The sequence below is a fragment of the Ovis aries genome, chromosome X, assembly GCF_016772045.2.
Source record: "Ovis aries strain OAR_USU_Benz2616 breed Rambouillet chromosome X, ARS-UI_Ramb_v3.0, whole genome shotgun sequence".
Lineage (NCBI taxonomy): Eukaryota > Metazoa > Chordata > Mammalia > Artiodactyla > Bovidae > Ovis > Ovis aries.
Genome location: NC_056080.1, coordinates 42,898,268 through 42,913,588, shown reverse-complemented (window position 1 = coordinate 42,913,588; position 15,321 = coordinate 42,898,268). Strand labels below are relative to the sequence as shown.

At 40.9% G+C, this 15,321-nt stretch overlaps 1 protein-coding gene across 1 annotated transcript in view; it reads left to right on the top strand.

Moving 5' to 3' along the window:
- MAOB (monoamine oxidase B) overlaps positions 1–15,321 on the top strand; it is a 121,071-nt gene that overhangs the window by 83,068 nt on the left and 22,682 nt on the right. The window contains exons 4-5 of the mRNA XM_027963635.3: positions 7,766–7,870; positions 8,570–8,661. Of these exons, the coding sequence (XP_027819436.2) occupies positions 7,766–7,870; positions 8,570–8,661 (197 nt within the window). The remainder of the gene's footprint in view (positions 1–7,765; positions 7,871–8,569; positions 8,662–15,321) is intronic.

Sequence of the window (15,321 nt, the reverse complement as noted above, 5' to 3'; positions counted from 1 at the left end):
CAACAGACTGGTTCCAAATAGGAAAAGGTGTATGTCAAGGCTGTATATTGCCACCCTGCTTATTGAACTTATATGCAGAGCACATAATGAGAAATGCTGGGCTGGAGGAAGCACAAGCTGGAATCAAGATTGCTGGGAGAAATATCAGTAACCTCAGATATACAGTTGGCATAACCCTTATGGCAGAAAGTGAAGAAGAACTAAAGAGTCTCTTGATGAAAGAGAGTGAAAAAGTTGGCTTAAAGCTCAACATTCAGAAAACAAAGATCATGGCATCTGGTCCCATCACTTCATGGCGAATAGATGGAGAAACAGTGGAAACAGTGGCAGACTTTATTTCCTTGGGCTCCAAAATCACTACGGATGGTGACTGCAACCATGAAATAAAAAGATGCTTACTCCTTGGAAGAAAACTTATGACCACCTAGACAGTGTGTTAAAAAGCAGAGACATTACTTGGCCAACAATGGTCCATCTAGTCAAGGCTATGGTTTTTCCAGTGGTCATGTATGGATGTGAGAGTTGGACTGTAAAGAGAGCTGAGTGCCAAAGAATTGATGCCTTTGAACTGTGGTGTTGGGGAAGGCTCTTGAGAGTCCCTTGGACTGCAAGGAGATCCAACCAGTCCATCCTAAAGGAAATCAGTCCTGAATGTTCATTGGAAGGACTGATGTTGAAGCTGAAATTCCAGTACTTTGGCCACTTGATGTGAAGAATTGACTCATTTGAAAAGACACTGATGCTGGGAAAGATTGAAGGTGAGAGAAGGGGACAACAGAGGATGAGATGGTTGGATGGCATCAACGACACAATGGACATGGGTTTGGGTGGACTCCGGGAGTTGGTGATGGACAGGGAAGCCTGGCATGCTGCAGTCCATGAGGTCACAAAGAGTGAGACACGACTGAGCGACTGAACTGAATTGAACTGATTCTTGGTCCTAAAGGGGTTTGCAGCAAAAATGGGCTGTTCATCCAATTTAAGGGGTGATTATTCAACCTGCTTGTGGTTTTACCTCTTTCTGATCTCCTTTACCTGTGGGCAGAAGACCCAAATAGTCCAGGGAGAGGTCTTCAAGTGCCAGCCTTGGGTGTACTCTGTCTTTGCGAGGTCAGTTCAGTTCAGTCGCTCAGTCATGTCCGACTCTGTGCAACCCCATGAATCGCAGCACGCCAGGCCTCCCTGTCCATCACCATCTCCCGGAGTTCACTCAGACTCACGTCCATCGAGTCCGTGATGCCATCCAGCCATCTCATCCTCTGTCGTCCCCTTCTCCTCCTGCCCTCAATCCCTCCCAGCATCAGAGTCTTTTCCAATGAGTCAACTCTTCGCATGAGGTGGCCAAAGTACTGGAGCTTCAGCTTTAGCATCATTCCTTCCAAAGAAATCCCAGGGCTGATCTCCTTCAGAATGGACTGGTTGGATCTCCTTGCAGTCCAAGGGACTCTCAAGAGTCTTCTCCAACACCACAGTTCAAAAGCATCAATTCTTCGGCGCTCAGCCTTCTTCACAGTCCAACTCTCACATCCATACATGACCACTGGGAAAACCATAGCCTTGACTAGATGGATCTTAGTCGGCAAAGTAACGTCTCTGCTTTTGAATATACTATCTAGGTTGGTCATAACTTTTCTTCCAAGGAGTAATCGTCTTTCAATTTCATGGCTGCAGTCACCATCTGCAGTGATTTTGGAGCCCCCTAAAATAAAGTCTGACACTGTTTCTACTGTTTCCCATCTATTTCCCATGAAGTGATGGGACCAGATGCCATGATCTTCGTTTTCTGAATGTTGAGCTTTAAGCCAACTTTTTTGCTCTCCTCTTTCACTTTCATCAAGAGGCTTTTAGCTCCTCTTCACTTTCTGCCATAAGGATGGTGTCATTCTAGGAATCAGCAAACTAAAATGGACTGGAATGGGTGAATTTAACTCAGATGACCATTATATATACTACTGCAGGCAGGAATCCCTCAGAAGAAGTGGAGTAGCCATCATGGTCAACAAAAGAGTCCAAAATGCAGTACTTGGATGCAATCTCAAAAATGACAGAATGACCTCTGTTTGTCTCCAAGGCAAACCATTCAATATCACAGTTATCCAGGTCTATGCCCCAACCAGTAATGCTGAAGAAACTGAAGTTGAACGGTTTTATGAAGACCTACAAGACCTTTTAGAACTAACACTCAAAAAAGATGTCCTTTTCATTATAGGGGATGGAGTGCAAAAGTAGGAAGTCAAGAAACACCTGGAGTAACAGGCAAATTTGGCCTTGGAAATTGGAATGAAGCAGGGCAAAGAGTAATAGAGTTTTGCCAAGAAAATGGACTGGTCATAGTAAACACTCTCTTCCAACAACACAAGAGAAGACTCTACACATGGACATCACCAGATGGTCAACACCGAAATCAGACTGATTATATTCTTTGCAGCCAAAGATAGAGAAGCTCTACACAGTCAACAAAAACAAGACCAGGGGCTGACTGTGGCTCAGATCATGAACTCCTTATTGCCAAATTCAGGCTCAAATTGAAGAAAGTAGGGAAAACCGCTAGACCATTCAGGTATGACTTAAATCAAATCCCTTATGATTATACAGTGGAAGTGAGAAATAGATTTAAGGGCCTAGATCTGATAGACAGAGTGCCTGATGAACTATGGAATGAGGTTCATGACACTGTACAGGAGACAGGGATCAAGACCATCCCCATGGAAAAGAAATGGAAAAAAGCAAAATGGCTGTCTGGGGAGGCCTTACAAATAGCTGTGAAAAGAAGAGAGACGAAAAGCAAAGGAGAAAAGGAAAGATATAAGCATCTGAATGCAGAGTTCCAAAGAATAGCAAGGAGAGATAAGAAAGCCTTCAGTGATCAATGCAAAGAAATAGAGGAAAAGAACAGATTGGGAAAGACTAGAGATCTCTTCAAGAAAATTAGAGATACCAAGGGGACATTTCATGCAAAGATGGGCTTGATAAAGGACAGAAATGGTATGGACCTAACAGAAGCAGAAGATTTTAAGAAGAGGTGGCAAGAATACACGGAAGAACTGTACAAAAAAGATCTTCACAACCCAGATAACCATGATGATGTGATCACTAATCTAGAGCCAGACAGCTTGGAATGTGAAGTCAAGTGGGCCTTAGAAAGCATCACTACGAACAAAGCTAGTGGAGGTGATGGAATTCCAGTTGAGCTCTTTCAAATCCTGAAAGATGATGCTGTGAAAGTGCTGCACTCAATATGCCAGTAGATTTGGAAAACTCAACAGTGGCCACAAGACTGGAAAAGGTCAGTTTTCATTCCAATCCCAAAGAAAGGCAATGCCAAAGAATGCTCAAACTACCACACAATTGCACTCATCTCACATGCTAGTAAAGTAATGCTCAAAATTCTCCAAGCCAGGCTTCATCAATACGTGAACTGTGAACTCCCTGATGTTCAAGCTGGTTTTAGAAAAGGCAGAGGAACCAGAGATCAAATCGCCAACATCCGCTGGATCATGGAAAAAGCAAGAGAGTTCCAGAAAAACACCTATTTCTGCTTTATTGACTATGCCAAAGCCTTTGACTGTATGGATCACAATAAACTGTGGAAAATTCCGAAAGAGATGGGAATACCAGACCACCTAACCTGCCTCTTGAGAAGCCTGTATGTAGGTCAGGAAGCAACAGTTAGAACTGGACATGGAACAACAGACTGGTTCCAAATAGGGAAAGGAGTACGCCAAGGCTGTATATTGTCACCCTGCTTATTTAACTTATTTAACTTTGCGAGGTAGCCTGACGTATTTCTTTACTGTGGGAGTTCTATCTCTTAACTCCTTTTATAAGTGCATCTCTGGTGTGTAGTGGGAAGGGGGGCAAGGATTGATGGTGGGGAGCTTCAGGGGCCAGGGGAGGGACCTTAAAGCAAAGAAGTTAATAATAGCATAGGAAACCTGCTATAAACCAAATGTTTGTGCCCTCCCTCAAATTCATATATTGAAATCCTAACCCGCAGTGAGATAGTGTTAGAAGACAGAGCCTTTGGGAGGTGATCAGGTCATAAGGGCAGAGTCCTCATGAATGAGATCAGTGCCCTTATAAAGAGACCTGGAGAGGTCTCTTGTCTCTTCTACAGTATGATGATACAGCAGGAAGATGATCATCTGTGAACCAGGAAGTTGGTCCTCACCAGACACCACATTTGCCAGTGTCTTGACCTTGAACTTCCCAACCTCCAGAACTTTGAGAAATAAATTTCTGTTATTCCTAAACACCCAGTGTATTGTATTTTGTTGTTGTTGTTGTTAGAGCAGCCCAAAGAGACTAAGACCAGAGATCTTTCTTAGAATTTAGGACATTGTGTGTCAAATAAGTAAGTTCAAGGTCACATACCTGCGATGATATCCAACATTTATTGTGAACTTACTGTGTGCCAGAAATCTATGCCCACAGGTCCTAGATATGCAAAAATAATAATTACAGCAGTGTAACCGCTGCAGGAATAACAACAACATTGTTTGTTGAGAACTGACAATATGCCAGTTGTCAGAGTAACTCACGTGAGTCATCTCACTTTATCTTTACAATACATCTATGAGGTAGTGACTGTCATCCCATTTTACACATGGATAAACTGAGGACAGAGAGCTTAAGCAGCTGAACATAGCTAGTGAGTGGCAGAGACATGACTTAATCATAAGATTGGCTCCAGAGTGTGTGATCTTGTAGCTTAAAGTCCAGTGGGTAACACAGAGTGGTAAAATGACACTGGTGCAGTGGAGTTAGTGGCAGGAGAGCTCTGGGACATAGAGAAGGCCCCCTAACCCAGTTGTTTGTGGTAATCTGGACATCCTTCCTGGAGGAAGATGATGGGGCCAAGAGTTGTCGAGTTGGAAAGATTGATATATGGGGCCTAATGAGATCAAGCAACTTACTTGTTCCATGTCAATCAGCTTTGGAGAGGCAGTGCTGGGGTGGGACTCACATGTCCTTTGTAACGAATGATCCTGTGGATCCAAGTTTTCAGAAATGTACAGTGGTAATGTACAATATTAGCATTAGGGAAAACTAGTTGAAAGGTATAAGGACACTTTCTGTACTGTCTCTGCAATTTCTTCATAAGTCTAACATTCTAAAATCAAAAGGGTACTTAAAACATAAAAGTCAACCAAGTGTTGATCAGGCTGCGGAGCAAGTAGAACTCTTGTACATTTCTGGTGAGAATGTAAAGCAGTAGGATCACTTTGGGAAACTATTAAACTTGAAAAGTTCAATGTACAGCTACCATGCAGCTCAGCCATTCCACTACTAGGCATTTATTCAAAAGAAAAAAATACCTATGTATGTGTGTGTGTGTGTGTGTGTGTGTGTGTGTGTGTGTGACAAAAAGACCTGTACAAGGATGTTCATAATAGCTTTATTCACAATGAATCAAAACTGGAAATAATCATCAGCGGAGGAATGGATAAACAAACCATGGTGCATCCATACAGTGAAACAGTCAGCAATCAAAAAGGACCACTGCAGCATGGATGAGCCTCAAGAACACCATGTTGAGCAAAAGAAGCCAGATAAATGTGGAATCATACATACTGCATGATTCCATTTGTTAAAAAAAAAAATTCTAGAACAGGCAAAACCAATCTATAGAGACAAAAAACTGATCAGTGGTTGTCTGGGGGCAGAAAGGGAATAGGAATTGACTGGGAAGGGGTAGGAGAGAACTTTCTGGGGTGATGGAAATGTTTTATATCTTGATTGTCATAATGGTTACACAGGTACATACAGTGTGTCAAAAACTTCCCAAATGGTGCATTTAAAATGATTTCATTGTATGTGAATTATACCTCATGAAAGTGTTAGTTACTCAGTCTTGTCCCACTCTGTGATCCCCTGGACTGTATCCTCTGTCCGTGGAATTCTCCAGGCAAGAATACTGAAGTGGGTAGCCATTCCCTTTGCCAGGATCTTCCCGACCTTGGGATGGAACCCGGGTCTCATGCACTGCAGATAGATTCTTTGCCGGCTGAAATGTGTAGTAGTTAATTTTATGTGTCAACTTCACTAGGCCACAATACCCAGATATTTGATCAAACACTCTTCTAGATGCGTCTCTGCAGGTATTTTTTTAGATGAGATTATCATTTAAATTAGACTTTGAATAAAGCAGATTCCTCTCCATAATGTGAGTGGACCTCATCCAAGCAGTTAAAGGTTTTAACAGAACAACACTGAGGTTCCCCAAGGAGGAGGGAATTCTGCTAGCAGATGGTCTTTGGGCTTGAACTGCAACTCTTCCCTGAATTTCCAGCTAGCCAGCCTGCCCTGTAGATTATGGAGTTGCCAAGCCTCTACAATTGCCTGAGCCAATTCCTTAAATTAATCTCTCTCTCTCTCATCACTCCCATGCACACACACATACACACACATTCAATTGGCTTTGTTTGTCTGGAGAATCTTGACTAATAGAAGAAAAGTAAGCCTATATGATAACTCTTCCCTGAGAACCTTAGGACGTTGTTGGAGAAAGAGCAATATGACCATAGAGTTTGTAATTAAAATTATTTCTGTGAGCGCAAAATCAGTATGAGATGAAACTTTGCTGAGTGACTGAGACTATTGTGAGATATGGGTTGATTGTGGACCTTGAGTTACTCCAATTTGGTTGCAAGATGATGTCAGAATACACATCCTGACTTCTGACTCAGGTTTGCAAATAAACCAAAAGTGATTAATGGTAGTTTTCTTCCAGCATTAACAAGTTAAGTTTCCCAGAGATGACTTACATGCTGCCATATTAGTAATCTTTGCAGAAATATTAATGTATGCCTTTTATCTCTGTGTTGAGGTATCCCTACTCTCTTGGAAGCACCAGGTAGTGTAAACATGTCACAAAGAGATCCTTGAAATCGTCTGTTATTGTGTGTGTGGCTGTACTCTGCTTGCAGGATCTTAGTTCCCCAACCAGCGATTGAAGCTGGGGCCATGACAGTGAAAGTTAGGAGTCCTAACTGGACCACCAGGGAACTCCCTAAGTTGTCTCTTCTTTTTGTTTTGACCTTGATCCTTGGGAACTCCTGTGTTGACCTAGTGTATCTATTCCTGGGAAAAACTTGCTGGGTCCTCTTTTGTGACTCTTCCTAGAGATATTTGCATTCCAGCAATTGGTTTTCCATCCCCTTCTAACTTGTGTAATATTTATAGTTTCCATTTTCTGACTCTCCACCATGCAGGGATATCCTGGCTCTGAGATATTTGTAAGTACCATTGGAAAATGAGATTAGGTAACCTCACTTCTGTACTGGCATTTATATTTTACATGGTAAGAGTTCCAGTTTCAGAAAGTAGCTTCTCTATTATGTTGGGTGTGGCACCAAATTTATTTAGTAACTGGGAATTCTGCTGGAAATCTTCATGCTTAAATGTTAAGTTCTGAGGACACAAGGAACTAAAACATTTGAGTATCTATCACAAACTGATAGGGGGCTTCCCAGGTGGTGCTAGTGGTTAAGAACTCTCCTGCTAACGCAGGAGATTTAGGAGACCTGGGTTTGATCCCTGGGTGAGGAAAATCCCTTGGAGGAGGAAATGGCAACTCACTCCAGTATTCTTGCCTGGAGAATCCCATGGACAGAGGAGCCTGGCGGGCTACAGTCCATAGGGTTGCAAAGAGTCAGACACTACTGAAGCGACTTAGCATGCACATACTGATAACATGATTTTGCTTACAGCTATTTAACATCGAAGTAAATGTTTCCTTTGAAAAATATCTTGTATCTCACAGGGCAAATCCTACCCCTTCAGGGGCTCATTCCCATCTGTGTGGAATCCTATTGCCTACCTAGATCATAACAACCTCTGGAGGACGATGGATGACATGGGACGAGAGGTAAAACTTCCACAAGCTTCTTTGATGACATTTGTATTCTTCATGATAAGTGTAGTCCTTGAAAGAAGGTGAAACATGTCACCAATGCCAAGCACATTGTGTAGCACAGTGACTCACAGTAAAGATTTGTGAGATGGATGAATAAACTTGTTTCTAACCCTTAAAAGAATGAGATGTCCAACAGGCTCCTATTTGTATACTACCAATGGCGGGGGGCGGAGGGAAGATTCTATATCATTCAGCTTTCCTGTGATAATGTTTCTAATGTAGAATAGCTTCAGAAATAGCAAATTAGATTTCTGGATCTTTGAGTCATCACCATGCCCAAACCTGCATCTCCTAAGTAAACACACACAGAGTAAACACACCTGAAGGTCCAGTTTAAACATGATTTGGTGCAACTGGCTGATCTTTGTTAAGGCGTTGGCTTTCTGAATTGTTCTCTCTAAATGAGTAACTTAGTAGTTATATGGAAACCACCTGATTACAGCATCACGTTGATTTATGGTAGAGGAAAGGTTAGCATAAATTAAATATGGATTGAGTGAATAGGAATAGGAAATGGATTGTGCAATAAAAACCACTATTGAAGGAATTTGGAATTTTCTTTAAGTTAGAGTTTTTAATACTATTGAAATGGTAATTTAAAATGGAAAATTACATTTGTTTTTTCCCCTCTGAATCATCACCCAAATGTAGATTCCCAGTGACGCCCCATGGAAGGCACCCCTTGCAGAACAGTGGGACCGGATGACAATGAAGGAGTTGCTGGACAAGATCTGCTGGACAGAGTAAGAGTCGCCATCAGGCACAGGCGTTGACTGTGATCCACTTGCAGATGTATTTAGCAATTCCATTCAGCAGCTCTGAGATAAAGAGCTGTTTTATGTCTAAAACCACAGTTGGTCAAGTGGAGGGCTGAAAAATATTGGGATCATGTCCTAAAGGTGTCTATACATCAAACTTACTTCTTTGAAATAGGTTTGCATCACAAAGGTGATATTGGCCCATAAAGTCCTCAGGACAGTCTAGAATGTGCCATCTCTTTTATTTAGAACAGCTTAAAGGGAGACTTCCCTGGTGGTCCAGTAGTTAGGACTCTGTGCTTCCAGTGCAGGGGGCACTGTTTTAACCCCTGGTGGGGGAAACTAAGATCCTACATGGCATGGCCAAAATAAATAAATAAATAAATAAATAAAAATAAATATGTGTTTTTAAAAAAGGAACAGCTTAAAGATCTCATTTATCAAGCTGTTGAAGTAAAGATAGTTTTGTACTCCTTGCTAAAGGTCAGGTATGGAGATAGTGTATCAGGATATACATTTCAAACACCTATGGAATGGGGTGCAACTCTTTAAGGCTTTGAAGAGGAACTTCTAGAGAAGTTCTCTGGATCATTCACAAGTATCCAGGAAACATGGATGACTACTCCCCATTAAGGAGAAACATGTAGCATTGAAAGAAAGTGTGCATGAGTCAAGTATTAAATTGCAGTTGGCAGAGTTGTGGAAGCTGTATAGACAGACATGATAGAGAGGCCTCACTGATCTTGGACAGCAGGGAAAAGGGAAAGGATTGAATCTCAAGCATATGGTGAATTTGTGGTAAACAAAGTAAGAAAATGGAATTGCAATGAGGGTATTTGCCCATGCTAAAGAGCATTAGCTGGGAATATGACTCTGCGGTTGATATCTTCATTCTCTAGGCATTGGGGAGGGAAGCTGGAGCTCTGGCAACTAAAAGTAAAAAAGATTTTAGGGATATCTGAATCTGAGATATGGAAATAATAAAAAGACATAAAATGTACATATGTTTTCATATGCAAATTCAACTTTTAAAAATTTAGCTTAAAAAAGGAGAGAGAAAGGGAAATTCAGAGCATTATTATTATTATTTTGGCCACGTGGCTTGCAGGACCTTAGTTCCCTGAACAGGAATCAAACCCAGGCCCTTGACGGTGGAAGCAGAGTCCTCACCACTGGATCACCAGGAAATTTCCTCAGAGCATTATTTTTAAAAGGAAAATCGAAAGGTCCCCAAATTGAAGATTGGTTAAATTAATTATGCTTTGTCTGAAAATTGGAATACCCTAAAATCTTTAAAATTTTGTTGTAGAAGAATATTTAATGGCTTGAAAAAATTGTATTATTAAACAAATAGAAAAGCAGGCTATAATCAAGTATGTACAATGTGATCTCATTTCTAAAAAGAACACAGTATATGCACTGCAAGCAATGGACATCCATCAGAACTTTTTTTTAAACATATATTACAGTGCAAACATTTGTCCGAGTAATTAAAATTCTTCATCAAACACCATATTTCATGGTTGCAGACTATTCCATGAAAAGTGAATATTATAATGTGTTTATCTATTATCATTAGACATTTTAGTTACTTCCAGTTTTTAATCATTGCCATTATTATTATATAATAGTTTGTGATGAGCATGTACTACTCTTATGTCTTCAGCCTTTGAAAACAACCAATTTTGAAAGAATAAAACCCTTTTATTGTCATGAAATCATGCCTATTATTAATTACATCATTTTAACACATGTGATTTACCACATTTTTTGAGAATGTAGCTTGTGATACAACGGGGTTTTTTGGTAATAAAATTGCAGTATTCAGTTTTAAATTTTACACATGAGATTTTCAAAATATAATGAGTATTTATTACCTGCATTTATTTTATAACTCCCATTATAAAAAGCTTTTAATAAATTCATGAGTTCTTCTGTCTCCAGAGAGCTTTAAAGCTCACTGAAGATAAGACTAATTATATTTCTTTGGTCTCATAGAGATCTGAGTTTTTCTGTCATAGTCCTTGGCCTTGTCCTCCTGTTATTGAATATTTCAGGTTGTTGGCTGACGAAATACTGCATTCTGAGATGTTAGGACTATATGAACACAAGCTAATTTTTAAATTTTTCCTAAGCAAGATAACTATGAGATCATTTCCTAGTTTCAAAGGAAGTAACCCTTGGGACTTCTCTGGTGATCCAGTGGCTAAGCCTCTGCTCTCCCAATGCAGGGGGCCCAGGTTTGATACCTGGTCAGGGAACTAGATCCCACATGCTGCAACTAAGATCCAATGTAGCCAAATAAATATTTTAAAAATAAATAAAATAAAGGGAAGGGGACAACAGAGAGTGAGATGGTTGGATGGCATCACTGACTCAATGGAGATGAGTTTGGGTAAACTCCAGGAGTTGGTGATGGACAGGGAGGCCTGAAGTCAAGTGTGCTGCAGTCCATGGGATCGCAGAGTCAGACATGACTGAGTGACTGAACTGAACTGGACAAAATCCCCACCATATCCAACCTACTGTGATTCAAACTAAAGTACAGTCATACATTCAAAGATTAGTGTTGATCATTCTGTCTGTTATTATCATTTTATAATATGCTTTAAGAAACACATTGAATTTATGATATAGTCACAACTATGTAAATATACTTTTTAAAATCTATAACTAGAAAAAAATGCACCGAAATGAGTCTAGGGATTATCTTTGGGGGAGGCAGAAATCTGGAAGATACTCATTCTCTCATCTTTTTATTTTTATGAATTTTCCAAATTTTATAAAATACATTTATTTTTTTCCATGTAGAAAATATAGTAACGTTTACCTTTTAAAAAGTCAACAGGGCAAGGAACACAAAAATATTATTGCACTAGCTTCCTTGACCTTCCATCCCTCAGATATTTTTCTTCTAATTCTTTTTCCACTAAAGCTCCCAGAGTAAATCAAATAAAGCATTAGATATGGCCTGACTCTCCAGAGAGAATGACTTATAGATATCCCTTGATTTCAAACCAGTTCTTTCTTTCTCACCAAAGTGGCAACAGTAACAATCACCGCACTATTTTTATGTTTGATGTTCATTATCTAGCTGACTCCCTTTACCTTATATTGTCCGGATTCACCTATAAATTAAAGAACAAAGGAAACAAGACATCAGGAAACAGTAAAGGATATTTTTACTTTGAAGTAATATTTTAAACCATTCTTTGGATATTTGCTTTAGATAGATGACAAAAATTGCCTCTGCAAAGGAAGCATGAGTCAGCAATTTCCGTCCCTTCCATTATCATGAGGAATTTTGCAAAACTAACTTTAAGTCACTTCAACATGTATATTACACTATTTACAGGCTTAATGATGGGGACTATCACAAAAGTGCTACCAGGTGGTTATGATTGCAAACATTGTCACAAGTAACTGGTGTGTGTTATATGATTCTACAAACTTCCAGAGCTAAAGTACACTAGGGTAGAGCGGTGTCCCTTGGTCAGGGGATTAGTCCCTTTGAGGTCAGCTGATTAATTATAAAGCATTTTGAGGTATTAAAAGCATGAGGTTTTAATCATGTATGATGTGGTTTACAGTGGTACCATTTAGTGAGCTCCCTGAGACTCAGTTTTGGGGCTTGTGAACTGGGGAAAAATAATAACTGTCATTTTTATAACAAATCAGTAAGACAGTGGGTTTAGAAAACCATGGAGTATAAAAGAGTTCAATAAGTGGAATACAGTATTATTTATCCCATGCATTGTCAGCATCGCTGCTGCTGTCGCTTCAGTCGTGTCCGACTCTGTGTGATCCCATAGACGGCAGCCCACCAGGCTCCCCCATCCCTGGGATTCTCCAGGTAAGAACACTGGAGTGGATTGCCATTTCCTTCTCCAATGCATGAAAGTGAAAAGTGAAAGTGAAGTCGCTCAATCGTGTCTGACTCTTAGTGACCCCTTGGACTGCAGCCTACCAGGCTCCTCCGCCCATGGGATTTTCCAGGCAAGAGTACTGGAGTGGGGTGCCATTGCCTTCTCCGATTGTCAGCATTACCTGGTAGCAAATTTTGCCTCAGATGTAAAACAACATGCAAACTTTATGTCAAAGTCAAAAGCGAGGTTGGTCCTAATTAAAGATATCGCAGAGTACACATTACTCCTGGTGAATTTTAGGATCTGTTAGATGTAACTGAGTTGTTGGAATTGCATGAGATCTTTCACCTTCTGGTGTGGCTACAGGTAGGACATAACTTCTCATCATTTACCTGCCAACCTCAAACAAAAGTTCATCTCTTTTTTGCCTCCTCCATTCTTTGGGCTGGTCTTCCATTAGGTGGTAAAATAACTGAATAGCTAACTGTGACTAATTCTGCACTTGGTACTTCACCTAGCATATCCTTTGAGCATTATCAGTTCAGTTCAGTCATTCAGTAGTGTCTGACTCTTGGACTGCAGCACGCCAGTCTTACCTGTCCATCACCAACTCCCAGAGCTTGCTCAACCTCATGTGCATTGAGTCGGTGATGCCATCCAACCATCTCATCCTCTGTTGTCCCCTTCTCCTCCTGCCTTCAGTCTTTCCCAGCAGTAGGGTCTTTTCCAGTGAGTCAGTTCTTTGCAGCAAGTGGCCAAAGTATTGGAGTTTCAGCTTCAACTTCAGTCCTTCCAATGAATATTCAAGACTGATTTCCTTTAGGGTTGACTGGTTTGATCTCCTTGCTTATAGATCATTTAAAAATAGTGTTTAGGGAGTTCCCCCTAGTGGCCTAGTAGTTAAGGATTCCAGGCTGCGGTACAGCTTCAACCCCTGGTTGGGAAACTGAGATCCCACAAGTTGTTTTGTTGTTCAGTTGCTCAGTTGTGTCCAACCCTTTGCGACCCCGTGGACTGTAGCCCACCAGGCTCTGTCCATGGATTTTCCAGGCAAGAATACTGGAGTGGGTTGCCATTTCCTTCCCCATGGGATCCTCCCGACCCAGGGATCAAACCTGGGTCTCCTGCGTCTGCTGCACTGGGAGGTAGATTCTTTACTCCTGAGACATGAGTGAAGCTCTGTAAGTTGTGTGGCATGGCCAAATAAATAAATAAAATGAAAGTAATGTTGAATTGATATTTCTCATCAATGTGTGTTCATTCAGTCATATAACAAGTAATCTATTAAGTGCTTACTATGTGCCAGACTATTTTATTAAAGAGGACACTATGGTGAGCAAAAAAGTTAAGATTCCCTTCTCACTGATGATATTCTACTGTGGGAGACAGAAATAAAAAAAATAATAAACCAATAATTAAGATAAGACCCTAAAAAGAGTTTAAATGATATTGTGGTCAAATGATAGAGAATGCCAGTGTACTGGGAATATAGAAGCTGGTGCTCACTTTCCTGAACATGTAAGAGTTCATTTGGGGCTTTGCTGGTGGTCCATGGGCCTGGTTGCTCTGTGGCATGTGGGATCCTCCTCGACCAGGTATCAAACCCGTATCCCACATGCCATAGGGCAGCTAGGCCCATGTGCCACAGCTGCTGAGCCCACACAGCCCTAGAGCCCGTGCTCCACAACAAGAGAAGCCCCACAGTGAGAAACCTGCACACCGCAACTAGAAAGTAGTCTCCACTCGCTGCCACTAGAGAGAAACCCGCACGATGATGGAGATTTAGCACAGCCAAAAGTAACTACAGAATTAACTAACTGAACAAAAATTTTAAAATGTAGTTTAAAAAAAGAGTTCATCTTTCTGAGGAGATATTAGAATAAATAGAGAAGGTACTGGATGAAATAGGAAACATAGGAATGGATTAGACCACTTAGGACTTTGAAGGCTATGGTAAAAGATCTGAATCTTATTCTGGTTTTGAAAGGATGCCACTGGAAAGTTTTAAGAAGGGGGGGGGGTGTGACGTGACTTGATTTACACTTGAAAAAGAGCATCACAGAGGCAAAGGCAATAAAAAGATTTTGGCTTCAAGCATGGTAAATAGATATTAGGTGTGGACAAGTGGAACCTTGTCCAGGAACCAGTGTGGAGGAAATAATTGCAATAACCTTGGCAAGAGAGGTTGCCAAATTGGTAGTGATGAAGATGGAGTGATGTGGTGAGAAACAGTAGGACTTCCCAATGGATTGGGTGGGAGGGAGAGTGATGGAAAGAGAAATTAAAGTTGATTTCTCTAGTGTTGGCCTTAGCAAGTGGATGAATGGTGATGCCTTTTACTGAGATGGGGATGACTGGAAGAGTAGCAAGTGTGTGGAAAGTCATGCCCGACTCTTTGTGACCCCATGGACTGTAGCCCACTAGGTTCCTCTGTCCATCGGATTCTCCAGGCAAGAATACTGGAGTGGATAGCTATTTCCTTCTCCAGGGGATCTTTGTGACCGAGGGATTGAACCTGGGTCTCCTGCATTGCAGGCAGATTCTTTACTACCTGAGCCACCAGAGAAGCCTGATTCTGAGTTAGGTCTTTTGATGAAGGGGAAAGTATATCTCTTATTCCCCAAATCTCTGATGTCATGTTTTATAATATTAAATTCTAGTGATTACGAATTTCTGCAACTTGCCAAATTGCATTCCACTTAGCCAAGTAAGTTTGCTGTTTGAATAATTGCCAGACAATGAAGAAGATGCTCCCCTGCATTTGTCAATGTTGCTCTTA